Source organism: Camelina sativa, chromosome 3, assembly GCF_030686135.1.
Source record: "Camelina sativa cultivar CO46 ecotype springtype chromosome 3, ASM3068613v1".
NCBI classification, from domain to species: domain Eukaryota; kingdom Viridiplantae; phylum Streptophyta; class Magnoliopsida; order Brassicales; family Brassicaceae; genus Camelina; species Camelina sativa.
This window is the reverse complement of record NC_141882.1, coordinates 1411711-1430316: the sequence shown is the minus strand read 5'-3', so window position 1 is coordinate 1430316 and position 18606 is coordinate 1411711. Positions and strand designations below refer to the sequence as shown.

General features: G+C 36.4%; 3 protein-coding genes and 1 pseudogene across 13 annotated transcripts; 1 reads left to right on the top strand and 3 right to left on the bottom strand.

The window, feature by feature from the left end:
- Position 1: 1 nt before the first annotated feature.
- LOC104738937 (uncharacterized) lies at positions 2 to 5480 on the bottom strand. Of its 7 annotated transcripts, none has more exons than XM_087497569.1 (13): positions 5088 to 5478; positions 4624 to 4993; positions 4471 to 4532; positions 3987 to 4251; positions 3683 to 3845; positions 2815 to 3550; positions 2287 to 2716; positions 2013 to 2194; positions 1572 to 1728; positions 1267 to 1494; positions 836 to 1186; positions 647 to 748; positions 2 to 563 (listed from the first exon to the last, which is right to left on the bottom strand). In XM_087497569.1, the coding sequence occupies exons 4-13, from the start codon at positions 4143 to 4145 to the stop codon at positions 333 to 335; spliced, it is 2739 nt and encodes a 912-aa protein (XP_087353695.1). In that variant the 5' UTR covers positions 4146 to 4251; positions 4471 to 4532; positions 4624 to 4993; positions 5088 to 5478; the 3' UTR covers positions 2 to 332. The 7 variants fall into 7 exon arrangements, with proteins under 7 accessions (XP_087353695.1, XP_087353716.1, XP_087353689.1 ...); XM_087497590.1 differs by having other exon boundaries at positions 3683 to 3900; positions 5088 to 5440; XM_087497563.1 differs by having other exon boundaries at positions 2815 to 3583; positions 5088 to 5426.
- Positions 5481 to 6334: 854 nt separating this feature from the next.
- LOC104761824 (uncharacterized) lies at positions 6335 to 11318 on the bottom strand. Of its 4 annotated transcripts, none has more exons than XM_087507829.1 (19): positions 11073 to 11318; positions 10766 to 10974; positions 10385 to 10624; positions 10205 to 10268; positions 9983 to 10112; positions 9749 to 9890; positions 9344 to 9589; positions 9182 to 9269; positions 8963 to 9065; positions 8652 to 8780; positions 8457 to 8570; positions 8012 to 8130; positions 7822 to 7912; positions 7623 to 7715; positions 7450 to 7539; positions 7192 to 7311; positions 6993 to 7084; positions 6827 to 6884; positions 6335 to 6612 (listed from the first exon to the last, which is right to left on the bottom strand). In XM_087507829.1, exons 2-19 carry the CDS (start codon positions 10953 to 10955, stop codon positions 6520 to 6522), a joined length of 2202 nt encoding a protein of 733 aa, XP_087363955.1. In that variant the 5' UTR covers positions 10956 to 10974; positions 11073 to 11318; the 3' UTR covers positions 6335 to 6519. The 4 variants fall into 4 exon arrangements, with proteins under 4 accessions (XP_087363955.1, XP_087363956.1, XP_019098809.1 ...); XM_087507830.1 differs by having other exon boundaries at positions 9983 to 10087; positions 11073 to 11276; XM_019243264.2 differs by having other exon boundaries at positions 11057 to 11255.
- Positions 11319 to 11601: 283 nt separating this feature from the next.
- Positions 11602 to 14246, top strand: LOC104761807 (uncharacterized). Its single transcript, XM_010484937.2, has 8 exons — positions 11602 to 12121; positions 12536 to 12629; positions 12751 to 12801; positions 12889 to 13062; positions 13197 to 13376; positions 13464 to 13583; positions 13686 to 13819; positions 13973 to 14246. The coding sequence occupies exons 1-8, from the start codon at positions 11952 to 11954 to the stop codon at positions 14046 to 14048; spliced, it is 999 nt and encodes a 332-aa protein (XP_010483239.2). The 5' UTR covers positions 11602 to 11951; the 3' UTR covers positions 14049 to 14246.
- A 328-nt stretch (positions 14247 to 14574) lies between these two features.
- LOC104761814 (putative indole-3-pyruvate monooxygenase YUCCA9 pseudogene) lies at positions 14575 to 16063 on the bottom strand (annotated as a pseudogene). The gene has a single exon (XR_015594886.1). The product of XR_015594886.1 is annotated as a putative indole-3-pyruvate monooxygenase YUCCA9 pseudogene (transcript).
- Between the last annotated feature and the right edge of the window lie 2543 nt (positions 16064 to 18606).

Genomic DNA, 18606 nt, shown 5'->3' with positions numbered 1-18606 from the left:
ATATATAAGGTTTCTTTGTTTATTAAATTAAAAACTTAAAAGAAGAATGATACAATGGTGTCTAGTGTCTACAAATCAAATGATACAGACTAAGAACAGAGAGGATTACAAAATGAAGAAACAAACAAGGTTACAAGAAGAAAGAATTACCACCTATATATATAGTTCTCTGGTTCCCTTACAGCTTATGAAGCTTTTAGACCCAAATTGTTGACAACATAATTCTAATCTTTAAAGAGACTGAGATCAAATTTTTCTATCTTCTCTCTTTTAAGCTTCAAAGCCTTTAAAGGCTTGAGCTTTGCGGAGAAGTGGAATTACCTTTAGGAGATTTACTCTCTTTTTGTCTGTAAAAGAATCATTTCATGGAGGTCTCCTGCATTTAGACGATCTAACGGAGACTCCTCAGTGCACTGGTGAAACACGTCGATAAGAAATCTCAATGTGTCCAAGTCAGATTCGGTTAGGTCAAACTCTTCACAGAGTTTGTTAGTTGATTCGTCTTCCTCTGTTTCAGAGCTCAGTGTCACTAGTTTCTTTGGTAGCTTTGGTCTTTTGCCATTCTGGTCAAGAATAAGATAGAAGAAACTTGTTAAAATCATAATTTTATCAAGATCTTGATCATGTAAGTGAAAGTGAGACAAACCTGTAGTGATTCATGAATCTGAAGCTCGGATAAATCAAAATATGGATTTTGTAGAGTCAACAACTCAAAGATTAAGCAACCGAATGACCAGATATCCACTTCCTGCGAAAACAGAAGCAAACTCATAACCAAGGAGACGAGTAAAGATAAATATAGATGAACAAAAGAAACAGTGTTTGGAGAACGTACAAGTCCGTAAAAGTTTTGTTCGTGCATTGCTCTGAAGACTTCAGGGGACATCCATCGTGGCGTACCGACACAGATATTAGGAGGAGGTATTCCCACATGGGCAATACAGCATCCGTGCAAGTGAGACCTAAGTGGAACAGCTCTATCAAAATCACAAAGCTTCACAATGGGTTCTCCGTTTGCAGTTTGATTTTCCAGATCGATCAAAACGTTTTCGCTTTTTATGTCGCGATGAATTATATCCTTTGAGTGCAGTTCCACTAAAGCCCCTGAGATATCTCTTGCAATAGACAAAGCTAGATCCATCGGAACATGGTGCTTACCAGCTTCTGAGAGCTTCTCAATATGACCCTGAGTACAATAAAACCATTTAGAAGGTTTTGATTGATGTTACAAAGACATCCAAAGTGGATTGAGAAAAAAAATGTTACCTTCAGAGATCCGCCTTTTATGTGTTCCATCAGAATAGAAGATTGCAACATGCGTCGATGTTCAATTCCATTTTCTGAGGTCATCCACTTGGAAGATATCTCATGTCCATATAACTCCACAATGCAGTCATGTTTCAAAGCTCCTAAAATCCGCACTTCTCCTAAGCAAGTATACTCAAAAGTCCTAATGTCATCTAAGGAAGCTCCAGAAACCTCTAATGTACGCATCTGATGAAATAAGAAACTATTCAGTTAAATTTACTTAATTGTGAAACAGAGAGACTACAAAAGGTAAAAAACAAAACCTTTGCAACTGCTTCAGTGGAGCCAAGCTTGAATCGGATAAGACTACTATTAGCTCTTTCTACTCCTTTGCCCGTTGATAGAGAAGAAACAGAACATCCTGGTTCCAAATTTTCCTTTGTGCAGATGGATTCATTTAGCCGATTAAGGGGAATATACCTGTGGCAATCAGAATATACAACAAAGAGATTGGTCATTTAACACAACACTGTATTATAATTTCAAATCAACAATAATTTTCAAGAGATTGGTCATATATAGATAAAGTTTACAATTATACGGAGAATTAAACACAGTAAAATATTTGTTTGTTCGTATACATTACATTATGCATCAAACGAGAATCAGTCAAGATTAAAGAATCTAGCACTCTAGCAGACAGTGATAAATAATATAGTAGACGATATAAATTAATAAAAAGAGAAAGTCGCAAAATGTTATACCTGCAGAAATATTCTTGATCTGTATCTTCCCTGATATCATGAGGACGGCAAGCATCAACCACCATACGAACCCATGAGGAATCTTGCTTTACAGGGACAACGTTCCAGGCATGTGGCATAAAATCCAAATAACCTCTAACAAGCTCACAGGGTACAGGAGGCTCCATGCGATCACAAAGGTACTAGAAACAAAATACAAGAAACAAATATTAGCAATTAACTAAACATAAACTAAAGAGTTATTAAATCCAAAAGCATGAGAAAAATTGAGTACCTTCATGAGCAAGGCCCTGTGCCTACAGATCCCAAATTGCAGTTTCCCTAGAGGAACTACTATAGAGTTCCGCTTGGACTTAATAGAACGCAGGGATTTTTCACAAACATCAGACAAAATGACATCTTCAGCCGTAGTTGAGACCTGTTTGTTGAGAGCAGTCAAGTCGTCTTGGTTCCCGGTCAAACAGGTGCAGATAAAAGGTTTCTGGTAGTTTGTACCAGACACTGCCTTTCGGGTTCTTTCAACAATAGCAGTTCTGTCACTTCCCCCAAAGTGATCTGATACGAAAAGGGCAAGAAACGATGCAACTTGCAAGTTGTCGATGGAAGCTTCATCTACATCTGCAGCTAAACAGTTCAATTTCTTCAACCTAGCTACCAAGGCTCGAGCAGAGACTGTAATTGCATCCAACACTTCATCTTTCGTCCTTTAAACATACCAACAAAGGGCAAAGTGAGCTTCAGCTTATGGATAGATATAAACGATCGTTCTACTCGATATAACTAAAAGTGATATAGTAACTACCTGTCCAAGAGTATGACTTCACGTGAATCAAGAGGCAAAATTTCCTCATATCTACTAAGAGGCATAAATGGCCTATCACGTCCAGCATCAAAAAAGCCGTCAGGAAGAGAATCTTCTGTGCTACAAAATGAGCTTTTACTGTATTTGTGCGATAAATTAGAAATATCGGTAGATGGTCTATGGCATTTAGAGCCTTTTGGGTTATCTAGATACTTCTCACTACATCGCTTCGACTTGTGATTTCGTTCCTTCCTATCAGAAGAAGAATTATAGTCTGCAGTACTAGGTGTATCTCCTGAAGAGGTGGACGATGCCTTGATCTCACAACTTTTGTTGTTCTCCCTTTCACTAGTCAATTGGGATTCCACACATCGGGAATTGTCAGAAACAAAATTAGCTTTAAGACTGCTCTTTTCCTCATCAGAAGTAATGACAGAAGCCTCTTCTGACAGTTTATCATTTTCATCCAAGCAGACGCTATCAACTAAACTTTTTTCAGCATTCTGTGGAACATTCATGCCCTGTTTCGCAATTTCTTCGACTTCCATCTTCAGACTTAATCCTTCGGGAGGGACTTCACCTTTCCATTTCCTGCTGTTGTTCAAACGCTCTTGCCTCGCCCTTTGCTGGAAGTAATGCTGTTTCCGTTTCCACCTCTTACATGATTTTCGAGCCGAAAAGCACCTACTCATGGAAGAGATCCCAGTTGACATATTTAATTGGTTACGGTGGGAGCCTGCACCCACGTGGAAACAGAGAATACACCCTTCTGTAAGAAATATAAACGATTTAAAAGAAAGAATTATCATACTCTCAACTTTATATTCATACAGTACATATGCGAAGGAAAGAAACATTAAACTCTTACCTTTATGAGGAACACTTATAACATTGTTCTCGTACGGGGTTTCATATACATCCATTTCAACCATAGAGCTGCTACAAGTATCAACCCCCATTGCTTCATAGTTTCCTTCCAAATTACATTGAATCCATGTGGGAATAGAGCAATAACTTGAGAGCTTATTGTACTTCAAACAACAGAAAATCCAAGAAGCTCTGTCAGATTAAAGAATCCGTGAACTCCTATAGAATGTCACGTTTTTGGGTCACACGGAGAGTATACATCCAAATAGTATAACAATGTTGTGAGAAATCAGAGAGAGAAGTACCTGTAAGTTTAAAATTTGAAGTCTAGGCATCAAGCTTAAATCGAGAGAATCCAGAGTTGTCAATCGGTTGTTTGATACGTCTAGGCTTTCTAAGTTTTGTAGTAAAGCTAAAACCGGTGGGAGCTCCATCAGCCTGTTGTGAGCGACCTTCAAGAACATTAATGAACTCAGATAACCTATCTCGTTAGGCAAACTCTTAATCTTGTTAAAGGAGAGATCCAGATACTCCAGACTCTTAAGACATCCAATCTCCGCGGGAAGATATCTACAACAAGTGGAAGACAGAGTTAAAACCAGTCCAATGTAATTCAAACTAATGAATACCCTAAACCCGATTCCAAATCAACCAAATTTCACATTTTCTTTATAAAAACAATCTAGATATCTAATTGAACATTAAAAGTAGAAAACAAAACAATTACATAGAGCATGCTAAAAACACTGCATTAAGCAGCCACAAAAACGTATCACAATCAATAATTACCTAACTTACGTTTCCTGGAAATTCTACACGGATCCACAACGGTAACTGTCAAAAGCAACCACCTGCTTGACTTATAAATGCTACCTAGTATTAAGAAGCATTGACAAGGTGGAACTGAAGCAATAGAAGATATAAAGGAGTAAGCTTTTTTACCTAATGGAGAAGTGAGAAACAGAGAGCCTTGTCAAGCTCTTGAGCCCAGAAATCTCGCTCAAGAGGGTCAAAGCCGAAGATCGTTTAGGAACTTTAGTAAGCTCGAGCTCCTTCAAACCCTTAAGCTTATCCCAAGACAAGCCGTCGCCGAAACCTGGTGACGAAATCTTCACCTGAAGGTACTCCAAGTTCACCAAATTCCCCAACTCCGGCGGAAACAAATCAATCTCGTTACTGAAAAACTTGAGCTTCTTCAATCTCCCAAGCCCTCCAATCGATTTGGGAATCAAATTGAACACGTTTCTGAACAAGTAGAGACCTTTCACCGAATCATCAACATCACCCAGAAGAGAAAACTCCAGGTTTTGACCTGAAACATCAACGACGGAGTCATCTTCCAAACTTATAACGCTACCAGTCTCGGAACCTCCATCAATGTCACCCTCATCGGTTAAATTAGCAACCTTTATGTTCTTCGGTTCCATTTTAATGCGCCCAATAGCTTCCGTTAGAGTATACCCGCACGAATCAGAGACCTTTTTGATAGATCTCGGCGGCGAAATCGAATCGGAGAAGAAAAAAATCAAAGCTTGATAAGTTATAAATTAGGATAAACTCGCGAAAAAACTCAGGGAGAAAGAGAAGATCTGTAAGGTGAGGCGCGAGAAATAAAGTTTAATTGAACATGATCGGGAAGCCCAGAAGAAGCTATGGGGGAGGGAGGATGAGGAGAGGGAGGCGCTACAAATCATGGACGGAGAGAGAGAGAGAGAGAGAGAAACCCTAGATTCCCGACGAGACGTAGCAGTGATATCTTATAATAATAATAATAATAATAATAATAATAATAATGATACAAACGTATCTGAAAATTGTAAAAGTAAAATATACTTTCTTTTCTAATACCGACAGTATTTATTAAGTACATCCACGCGATTAAGGCAAAAAGAGTTAGAAAAAAAGAAGGAAAATTTCAAGTTTCTATATTAATCGTAACTTCCCTTTTTTCGGACAAAGTACAATGTGAGGGTCAATCTCAATCCAATCCAAACTGGTTATTTCTCGATAAAATGGAAGTTTTCTAAAGTGTGTTTTCTGGAATTTAGTGGGTTATTTGATTTTAGATGCTTAAGGTTGTCTATTTATTATACTTGTAGATACTGTGTAACCGTGGGCGGAACACTTTATTTGAAATAAATTTTGAAATTATTCTGTTTGTTATTTTGTTATTCATAATTTTTAAAAATATCTGTTTTTCTTTTTTATTTTTTGCTTTACTTTTTGTTGTCACCCAAAAAAACTGTATAAAATCAGATTATATTTATGATACTATATCAAAAAGAAATTTTAGTTGTTTAACCAAATGAATATTTCTAAATATCTTTTCTTTTCAATGAATTTAATAAATTAATATTTTGTCTACTTTAATTTAATTATCTTAATCACCCTTAATGATCATATCTTTTTTTGTAGTATTTTTAATGGCATTCTAATATAGTAGGATTTGTAGCTTTATTAGTCCTTCAAGTCTACTGTTCTTGTTATGAGACATAATTATGATTTATAAAAACTAATTTAATCAACCAGTTTCATGGAGTAATAATTAATCCATGCAGAAAAATATATGGTTATATATCAAGGGGAAAGAACATTCCGACTCAAGAAGCTCAATTCGTTTGTTATACAAGAGAGAGATAGCAGCACATACTGATGGGTTAAATGATTCAACTTGAATCCTATAGAGACCGAGCTACAATATATTGTTTAAAAAACATAAAAATTGGAGAAAATAATTAACGTCTTTTTGGTATTATCTTATTTGAACACTAAACCGTATAAAAATATATATACATACGCCCCCCCCCCCCCCCCCCCCATCCAAGCTCTCTGATATACTTATGGATCGAAGACGATTCTCCGTTCGTTCAACTCTTGCACCTTCTCTTCTTTCCCTTCCAATACCTCTCCTCTTCCGTCTTCTATCTCTTTCTGCAGATATATATATATATATATATATATATTTCGTTGGAAGGTCAATTCAAGTGCCAATTCAATAACTTGTACGGAACGATTCAATCCGAGCAATGTATATGTTATGCATACAATGTTCTTTTTTTTTTCAAATCTCAGATTGTTTGTTTGGGTTTGTGTATGATTCTATGTTCAGTCGAAGCCTAACTGTTGGATGGAATTAGGTACTTACTTCAACCGGCTGTGGCACTGGGAATAAGTTGATGGCCTCCGGATTAAAACTGTATCCGCTGCAAACAAAAAAGAAAAGTGAGAGAGGAATGCGATCGGTGTTCGGTGTTCTTTGTGATGACAAGTAGAGAGGAAACAGATAGGTTTGTTTATATTGAATTAGTTACCCTCGGGAAACAGCTAGCTGCCAAACGTATGGAATAAAGAACTCCTCTGGGTGGCTCTCTTGTTCATATGAGAAGTGAAGTTGAGTAAACATCTGCGGTGACAGAGCAATATGGAAGAAAGATAAGATCTTTGTGAATTATAGCCAAAGTCAAACGATCAAAATGTTTCATATAATAGATAAATGTAGAAGTTGCTTACCTTCATGCCTTCACCTCGCCAAGACCGACAATTGTTGATTATAAATTGAAGAACTTTCTGCACTGACCATTCTCGATCTGATCTTTGAGAGTCCATGCGGCTATTGAAAAAGTCTAAGACCTAAATAGAAAATGACAATCAGTTAGCAAAAGAGAAACAAGTAGATCAATAAGAAACTCTTTTTTTCTTTGGATTTCTAAGAATATAAGAGGAAATCAAAGCTACAAAGATCAAACGAGTAAAGCCTATGGAGTGTACTGTGTATATATTTTCGACTAGCTCATGGAACCGTGGATGATTCTTGAAAGGTAGGAACACTTCTTGCCGGTGCATAATTGCGTAGACAATCTGCAGAAACCAGAATCAGAGCAGGACAAATTTGGAAAAGATTTATGTTATACATGTTGCGGAGAAAAATAACAATGTGTTACCTCCGGATTCCTCGGCAATGCGTACGTCAAAATTGCATTTAATATATCTAGGACAAGTCTCAGGAAATCAGTAAAGATCTGCAACTCTGCTGTCTGCAATTTGCAAGATACATGTAAAAAAGTGTACCAGAAATAAAAAAATAGCAATGATCTTCTAGAATATATGATATATTGTGTGCTTGAACTAACTATGTCATACCAGATCTTCTGAAACGCCATCATCCTCTCCTGACAAGTTTATTTTGATACTTTGCAACTTTTCACCTGTCAAGTCCGATAACTTGTTATACCTGTGTTAAAAAAATTAATGTTCAGTTACATGGTAATTGTAATGACCATGATAGAGAATATATGCAATGTCATAAAAGGACGAGGAATTAATTGCGTACTTTCGAGAAAGCATGTAGAAAAGGCTGACAAGCCTCTGTGAGGCATATGCACTTAAATGATGGGCATGAGGTGCCATGTTAGCCAAGGTAGCAAGGCAAGTAGTCTGCAGATACACATCCTGTAACATCCCAAGAAACTGAATTTGTCACAAATTTTCATTCCATTATAGACCACAATCCTGTTTTCCCAAATAGATGGTCTTTTATATATAAGAATGTGGTAATAGTATAATACCACCAAGCCTAAATGGAAAGATATTTATATCTCAAGTGACCAATGTCTGATACATCTCCAAATAAGTTGCAGTTTCCAATATCTTTTAAGAATTTGATATCTGTATACGATTTAACTTGACGTCACTCTTATAAAGCTACCCAAACTGCTAAACTAAGATGATTATATCTGAAAAATAATTCATTGCTAAGATGCGATCTAAAGCCATACCCGAAGTTTGGAAAGGTTATGCTGCACTGTTCTTATGAGGATAATGACCATTAAGGAACCAAGAGACGTCTGATGAAGGAGATGCTCCTTGTACCATGGAACGCTAGGCAATATCTATTAAAATGAAACACAATCAGAAAAAATATCAAAGTTGAGAAATATTATTGCAATCCTACAATTTGAAACAGCACGTACCATCTTGTGAATACTTGAATTGAAAGATGAATCCTGACTAAGTATGAGAAGTACAATTAACATCATGTATATTTGATTGGATGATGTTCTCCTCGAAGAGTTATACAGCGTTTCCAGAATGGGTATCAACTGTCAAAATATACATATTTTAAACAATAGATCATTGGTAAGAAACCATAAGGGCTTCAGCTCAACAAATAAACAGTCTACTGTTAATAAAACTGAAGAAACGATTGCTTTTGAGGAAAAATGGAACAAACGAAATGAAACAGACACATGGAACTTATTGAGTGGCAGTTTATGAATCATACCATAGTATCCATATCAGTTCGCACCAACACATACTCCTTAAAGTCGGAATTCCCTTGCAACAATGAGTAAAGGAGCAAGACAGCTCCCTCATCAGCCAAACACCTACATTGCCAGATTGTGTTATTACACAGTAGCAGTGAACTAAGAATTTGATACAGAATACATCTCTCACAAAACAAGTTACTGCAGAAAAAAAAGGTCAAGAAAATAGAACTTACATGCCAAGAGTATCAAATAGCGAAGCAAATGGTATCCGAACATGTGGACCAGTAGGGTGAGCATTTCCCTCAACATCTGAGCGGTCAACTGCAATCAGAGTAATAATTTAGACATACACATCAGATTTGCCCTACTCAGAAAGATGATGGGAAAATTCTCACATTCAACATCTATAGCGTTTGCTAGAGCCTTGCTAAAAGTATTGCCGGAGATAAATACATGGACTTTAGAAACTGGATCCGAAGTAGCACTGTCATCACTTTTATCGGTCATAGACTCATCACTCATGATAGACTTGTGGTAGTTGATGAGGATAAGTAAAACATGAAGGCTGCACTCCGCTAGTGGATTTTTTGACCCGCCACTGTTATTTACAAGATAGTTCAAAGGCAAGAGCACAAAAGTTGCTGCATATATAAATAAATAAAAAAGTTCTCATGAATACATGGAATGTTTCACGAAGCTAAATAGGAAAACATATGCAACGAAAAGGCAATACAAAAAGGTCAATATGGACAAGTTAGTACGATAATACATTATATATGAAGTAATACACGAACACCTACCAGCGGCAGAACCAACTCTTTCCAAAATGCCTTGCTGATCTCCATCAGAATACAAATAGGATTTTGCATTTGGAGGAGTACGGTGTCGGGAAATATAATTAAGTAGCAATCTTCTGACCGCCAGACAAACTAGAGACTTTTCCTGAAATTTTTCGAGGCATAGGAACGGGTGTAAATTGATGAAGGGAAAAATCTATGAGAAAGATAAAAGAAACACTAAATGAAATATGTTACCTGAGCCATGGCTGCATCAATAAATGGGTTCGCATCTCTTGGTCTAGGTGAGGGTCCGGAGAGAAGCTGTGTCGACATTGTAACAAGCATGAAGTTCAGAAGTTCCTGATGTAGAACATACGAGTTGGGACTTGCCAAATAAATGATGAAAATCAGGAGAATGGAAAATTGAATACAGAAGCTTTTTAGGATAACGAAGATACAGAATAAAGCATGGCATACCTCACTTCAGTTGAACCAATGAAGCTCAGCACACTATGCATGACAAAATTGTGGATGTCTTGATCTGCCATTAATACACAGTCTTAATAAAGCCAGCTTAACATTACCTTAACGCTAGAAATAACTTAAGAACTAGTAGAGAGAGAGAGAGAGAGAGAGAGAGAGAGAGAGAGTCACTACCCATTACAAAGCCATGTGGAACCGGCTCACTTTCGTCAAGAGAAAGATGCAACTCCTCGAGACTATCGCTTTTACCATTTTCAATCAAATGCTTTAAAAAGACGGATGAAATATAGGTTGCATTAACAGCTTTCTTATAGATAGAAGACTGAGCATCAGAATCTTGAAGAAGCTCTTGCAAACACCAAGACAGATGAATCAATAGTTTTGAAAGGTGCCTCGTGTAGCCATTGCTTTGTGCTGAAACAAAATTCGGAATTTAACAAAAAAAAAAAAAACATCATCAAGCTTCAATTTCCACTAGGTCGTCATTAACATTCAATTTCGTTTGCTCATAGTGAATTCGACAACAGCAAAATTCGCATGAGAATGATGACTAACCGAAAAGTTCACAGGCTTGTTGAACCCGATCAGTAGGCCACCGAGAACTCAGCGGAAGCTCAAGGAGCTTGTTCCAGAAATCAGACGCCAATGGAAACGATTTCTCACCTACAAAAGTAGCAATGGGGTACTCCGACACCGAAACATCATCACCACCGGAGTTTCGCGGCGTTGAAGGCGCACCTCCCATGTTGTCCTCCTCCTCCTCCCTAAACCAAACTCGCCGAGTCAACAAAGCAGGGATCTAAAATTAGAACGAGTCAGTTTCAAAATTAAGATCAACAGAATTACAAAGTAAGAGACGGACAATGCAAAGATCTTTGCTCTGAAAATTTCTCGTCTGGATCTAAATCTGAGATGAATTGAAGATTCAAACTGAAAACGATATGCTTCGATACTAAGAAGGGTTTAGAGCTAATAAGAGAGAGAGAGAGAGAGAAGGACGCGTTTATTTATTTTTACTAATTATTTTATTTTCATACAGTAATCTAGTTTTAACATAAGATAGTTTGGCGAGTAAAATGCTACAATTTATGTGTACATATATTTTGGTAGTTGCATGATTTCCCATCAACAATTTATATTATCTTACAAAAATTATGAAAAGTACAGGCTACTGTGCTACCAAATTAAGTCCCACCAAATTCTCATTAATAATGAATCAAATACTTTACAGGCTTCATACGTTTTCTCTTCTTTTTTCTTTTTTTTTTTCTTCAAGAGCTTTATATATATTTTTGATAATTATTCCGGTCAAAACAAAATTAATTATAGGGGGTTTAATATAAAGAAAAACACAATCAATTTAAAATTGGGAATTAAATAAAAATCGTAGTGTACACGGCAAAGAGAAAAAAGAGAGAGCAAAACAAAACAAAATGGGTTTGGGATAAATCAAACGAAAAGAGTCAAAATTAATGATGATTAGCGTTTACCGTCTTTGAACCGTCGGTCGTCGGTGGAGTTGAATGTAGGCCTAATCGTTTATTTATTTATTTACATATTTCAGGCCCATTTACTTTTACTAGAGAACCTGTTCAACAATTAGAAGAGATATACAATTAGTTTTAGAATAGAGAAAATAGAAATCCCAGAAGAGAGGAAGAAGAGAAGTGTATAAACCCTAAAATAGAAAAGCAGAAACAGAAGCAATCCTCTCACTTCCGATACTTTTTACGAAAATTTGATGGCGGAGAGAGTGGTGGAATCAGGCAAGGCAGCTAATGGTGGAGGAGAAGCGGAGAAATCTCTCAAGGACAAAGGCAACGAGTTCTTCAAAGCTGGCAACTACCTTAAAGCTGCTGCTCTCTATACCCAAGCCATCAAGCTCGATCCTTCTAACGCTACTCTTTACAGGTTTCTCTTTTTGGGTTTACCTTTCTTCTTCTTCTTCTTCTACGGTTTACGACTCCTTTTGGGGTTCGATCAAAATGATACCTTTACGACATTCCTGTTCCAAAATCTTTCGAATTTGATTGTTGAGGTTTCTTTCAATTTCACCTGATTTGTCAGAAGATCTGGTTTTGTTCTCTTCTCATATATGTTTTAGACCTGAATGAAAATGAGATTTGCTTAGTTGGAATAACATTTTGGCTTTTAACATCAATTGATGTCTCCTTAATTTTGTGATTTAGAATACTAAATTGTTTAGGTTTTTCGTTTTTTTTTTTTTTTTTTTTTCGGTTCTGTGAATTGGAACATTGATGTTGTTGAGTCAATGTGAATAGACTTCTTAGTGTAATACTAAAGGTTTTCTTTTCTCCGTTGCAGTAACCGAGCTGCTGCATTTTTGAGTCTAGTTAAGCTTAGCAAAGCCTTAGCTGATGCTGACACTACCATCAAACTCAACCCTCAGTGGGAGAAGGTACAATCATAACATGAGCATTTTTGTTTTTTTCTTCTTCTTTTTCGGTTCCATCATCTACAACGTATAAAGTATCTGTATCTTTATGTGAACAATGACTTTTCTGATATATCTTCTTCAGGGGTACTTCAGGAAAGGTTGTGTGCTTGAAGCCATGGAAAAATACGAAGATGTAAAGTTCTTATATATTTGGTTTTATCTAAATTTTTGTCACGAAGCTGTAGTACCATGGTAGTTAAAGTTGTGATGATTGTTTCAGGCTTTGGCTGCATTTGAAATGGCTCTGCAGTACAACCCAAAGAGCACAGAAGTTTCTAGAAAGATCAAGAGGCTCGGTCAGTTGCAGAAGGACAAACAGAGAGCTCAAGAACTCGAGACTCTGAGATCTAATGTCGACATGGCCAAGCATCTTGAAAGTTTTAAATCTGAAATGGTTAGTCCTGTTTTTTTTCTTTATCCAAGTGTAATTCCAGTGAATCAGTATAAGCCTTTCTCGATGCGTATAGTTTATTCTTCCAGCTCAGATTCTGAAATTAATTTTGTCTCCATATGAATGAATACTTGCAGTCTGATACCTATGGAACTGAAGACTGTATGATAGAGATGTTTTCTTTTATTGTTGAGACAATGGAAACAGCAGTGAAGTCGTGGCACGAGACATCTAAGGTCGATACTAGAGTCTATTTCCTTCTTGACAAAGAGAAAACACAAACCGATAAGTACGCACCAGCTGTCAACATCGATAAGGTATTAAGGGCATGACCCAACTTGAGACCTTAAGAGCAATCTCTCTTTCTTTTTTTTTTGATAAAACAATTTGTTTTCCTACTTCAGGCTTTTCAGTCACCTGATACGCACAGTAACTGCTTTACGTATCTGAGGCAATACGCAGAAGAGTCATTTTCCAAGGCTGCTTGCTTAGTAACACCAAAGAGTAGTATATCCTACCCACAGGTGAATCACATCTGTCTTTTGTTTTTTCGCTTGCTAAAACTAAAAGAGTCTATCTTTCTGGTTTGTATATATGGAGACTAATGGTTAAACGGTATTTCACAGGTATGGAAAGGTCAAGGCTCAAGGAAATGGAAACTTGGACAAAATGATGGAATCTTTGTTCAGTTTGAATCTCCATCTGTTCGAAAAGTTTGGTTCATCCCTAGCTCGAATGAAAAGGGCCAAACTTTGTGCAGGTTCTTTCTCTGACACTTAATCTTCTTGGTTTTACAATGGGCTTTAAGAATTTGATGAAGTACCCTTGACTTCACACAAGTTGTTGTATTTTCTTGGTGTATCAAAGATTCAAAGTTTTGTATCTAACTCAAGAGTTGGAGTTTTGATTTCAGGGAACCGCAAGCTCTGGATATCGGTGCACATGAGATTCTCCCTCGCATTTTCAAGGAGAAATCGAAAAGCTCGTAGGTTATTGTTTTGTTGCGGTGTGGTTCTCTATATCAAGATTTTGATGAAGACTGAAAGAAAAAAGAGTTCTTGTGAGTGTGCTGCTACTGAGAAAATCCACCTTTTTGTTGTTTCTCTTATTCGGAAGAAAAATGATTAGAAAAAAAAAAAAAAAAAAAAAAAGCCTTTGAACTTTTGAATTAAACTTTTGAGGTCAAAGTAGACGTCTTAAAACGGACCGAGCTGCCATCTTCAACATCCTCCCATTCGCAATCCACGAAGTTGGGCCTCCGTTCTCTGGGCTAATTTATAATGAGCTGAGCCTGTTAACGAGTGTATTTGTTGTTTCAAACTTTCAATGCCAGATGAAGAAAATTAATTTAGAGATGATAATTGCTGCAAAGAGTATTATAAAAAAACTAAACTTATTCCGAAAAAGAAAAAAAGAAAAAAAGAAAAGAGAGCCACGTCATCCTAATTTTACAAAACGCCCATACAGGTGTGTAATAAAAAAAACACTGTCAGGGACTTCAGGAGAGGGAGGGCCTTTTCTTCACTCTTTGTATTTTTGTTTTTTACAAATTAAATAAAGTATAATATATTTCCTTTTTTGGTTAATGCATCCCTAACTTGAGGCTTAAGCAACTGAGATGCATCTTCGGTGACCCACATTTCTTCTCATCTTCTGTCGTTTGGTCTCTTCTCTCCACACATTTCCAATGTCTTGAGCGATGTTAACGGCGTCAGCTGATGCTCCTGCCAATCTTTTCCTCGTGAATCCGGCCGCGTACAATCCCGATTTCCCTTTCCAAGCGTTTGGAAACGGCGATTTCGGAAACCCATTTTTCGAAAAGAACTCACTTTCTTGAAGCCAAGAAGGGACGTTGCTGCGATAACCGGTGGCGAGAACCACTGCGTCGATATCTAGCCTCTGACCATCTACGAGCTCCACGTTGTGACGCGAGAACCGTTTGATTGCGGGTACGATTTCTACGTCCCCGGATTTGATCTTCTCCAGAGCACCGATGTCGAGAACCGGCGTCTTCCCTGTCATGCTTTTGAGCTCCATTGGGCCTATATCGGGCCTTTTGAGCCCATACTTTGATAAGCTCCCTAGAACCAGCCACGATAAGATGAGCAGAAGCTTGTCTACAAGCCATAGAGGTAGCCACTTCATCATCATCACTGAGATTCCAAATGTTGATTTCCCCATAATCTCCCTCGGTAGCACATGAACCGAGCTTCGGACGACCATGGAAGTAATAGCATTGTGGTTAGCAAGATCAAGAGAGACTTCCATGCCGGAGTTCCCACATCCGACGACAAGAACTCTCTTCCCTCTAAATTTCTCGCCGGACTTATACTCACATGCATGAATCACTTCTCCGTCAAACTCCGTCTTGAGACCATTAATCTCCGGGACAACACGTTCAGCGTTTTCTCCCGTCGCCACCACCAACCACCGGCAAATATACTCCATCTCCGCTCCCGCCGAGGTTGTCTTAACACGCCAAAGCCCGCTGGTTTCATCAAACCGAGCAGACTCGACGCTTTTATTGAACTCCGGTTTAATCTCGAACCGGTTTGCGTATGACTCAAGGTAATCGATGAACTGTCGTTTCGTTGGGTATTCAGGGTAGTTATCCGGGAAGGGCATTTTTGGTAATTGGCAGAACTTTTTGGGTAAGTGAAGCTTGAGCCTATCGTAGGTTCGTTTTTGCCAAAGTGAAGCTATGCAATCTGATCTCTCGACCACGACGAATGGGACTCCTTGATCACGAAGACAGGCTGCTGTTGCTAAACTGGACGGACCGGCTCCGACTATAACCGGACCGTTGACCCAAATACACCGCCGGTCTGAGAAATATTCTTCACTTGCCATGAGCCTAAACATATTCTCCATTGTATGTTTTGGGGTTGTTAAGTTGAACGTTTTTGTGTGTGTGTGTTTTTGTTGTATGAGGAATGAGATGTATTGGTTTAGATTTGGAGTGAGAAGAGATGTGTGTGTATATATACTAGTTTGAGTTGTGACGAGACTACATGTGATTTGCTGCGCGTTCTTTGGATTTTATTATTTTTAATTAGTGTGAATAATTTCTATGCAATATTTTAGCTAGGACCTAACTTTTGTCATATGCTTTTGCTTAAAATGCGAAATAATTTAACATTACTTATGTTTATATGATATAGAAAATATAAATATTCGATTCTTTTTTTGCAAAGTTTGTTGTGCGACTTTTGATTAATTAGAGTATATCTCACAATAACCCTTAACCATATGCTGTATTTTTTAATATATTTTATGTTTGTGATGATAGAAGTAATGACTTCGCAATCTGATTAATGGTTTTAACTCTGATTCCCATGGATTTTCGTAACAACATTTACTTGATATTTAGTGATGTGAATGGGTAATAAATTGGAGAGTACTGGACCAAAAGATAATGAATGATAGATATATACATAGACATCATCCCAAAATTGATCGTATGGTCGTCCAATCCATGAGCTTTTAGTATGATCATACTTAAACGCAAATTGAGTAGAGATGGTCTTGATAGTACCTACGTACGTGTGATATTGATAGGTTTTATACATATATATGCTTTACAAAGACATACGGTATTCGTAATATTGTTTGCAATAGTAACTTAAGCCGTGCTTAAAAATTTAAACTAGCATTTAAAATGTTGCATGACACTGTTTATTGTGTTTTTCTATTTATTTTAAAAAGCAAAAAATAAAGCTTTTCTGCTCAATTTTTGGTTTGTTTTGTTTTTTGCCAACTATCTCCACTTAATTTAAAAAACTAAGCCCACTGGTTAGATTATGACTAAAACTATACAATCATTAAATTATTTCCAAGTCAATTCAATCATTGGTCATATAAGTCCACGTGGCACGTCACGCTGACAAATACAGAACCACGTGGAGAAGATGATGATGAGTCAAGAGAGCGGGTCCAGAGTTTTGGCCCCACCCTTTATATATAATATATATATATATATATTTATTTATTTATTCTAAAACCTTCTAGGCAGACTACCTAACCACATCAAATCAATTTGCAACTTTCTTAAGTTTAGTATTTTTGAGACTAACCCTTTTCTGTATTTTACAGTTTCTTTTTTTGTTTTTTTGTCCTTTTAGGTAATTCAAATTTTGAAGTTTTATATTGCTTTCTTTTGCATAATAATATTTTTCTCCAAAGGAATAATTGGAAGGTAGTTTGATAACATACTCCTCTAGTGGATGTCTATAAAACAACTACAGTATAAAAAGACTTTAGTGGATGTTAATAATGAAAAACATTTAACACCACTTCCGTTTAGGAGTAATACACTCAATTAGTTGAAGATTTTCATTGGAGAAAATGAATCAAAAAAGTTGGCACTCATTTCACTAAATGCATTGATGGTAATATGGTATAACAACTTAGCATTTATAATATTAACTTGTGTATCATAAAACGTACCTAGGTTCTAGAAAGTCGTATAATTCCTGAAAATTCGTGATACATATAATATATTGGGGGAAGTACAAGTATATATATGCATGCATGCATGGATGTAATCCACTAACTTTAAAATTAGCAAAAAAAGATGAATAAAATATTCATAGGGAAATGACATATACATGTGCACTAATCGGTATTCCCATTAGGTAAATACTACTAGTAGTTTTACTTAATTCTTATAGATATTTATATTTGTTTCCATATTTTATACTTTTAGCACTACTGAATTCAAAACCATAAACATTCAAATATCTCTATAATTACATAACTCATAATTAAATGCATAATAAAAAGCGGTATCATATCCAGATTTTAAAGATTTAGATCGAAAAGTAATATCTATCTTTACACGATTTGGCTGTAGTAGAGCTGTATGCCTATATACATATTGTTCTTCTATATGTCGTATTGCAAGAATTTATACGTTTCTCCTTGTACGTATAAATTCTTCGAATTATTTGTGAGTATCAAAAATAAAGGTTTCATATATATATATATATATATATATATATATATATTATTGTCATCTATTATAAAATTGTTTGATTATTTGCATAACTATTAGTTTGGAAGCTAGCGAAGTTCGAGCATACGTAAATTATTATAAAATGGAAGTAGACGTAAAATTGTAAAATCGAAATAGTGGGGAATTTAACTAAATCAATATATGCCGACATTGTTTTCCCACAGCTTTAGTATATGTTTAGACTTAAAATATTTAGTACTTTATTAGAGAACTTTTAAGGAATTTTGTCTGTATTTATTTTAGTGTATGCTGAGACATTAGTATTGTACATTACTATAAATATTGAAAGGGTTCAGACTTAAGAGAAAAGCCAGTGAAACTGGGCTAATGAATATTTATGTTGTAATAAGTTATGATTGCAAAGGTCATTATCTAGAATGCATATATTCTGTGTATAATGTTGCTAATAATTATGAGTGTAAATGTGTAATTTATCATCAAGATTTGAGGTTGGTGGTACGTCAGCAATAATTTTATGTAAAGTCTGTATATAATGTTAATATAATTTATTTTAAAAGAGAGAAAGCGTCCTA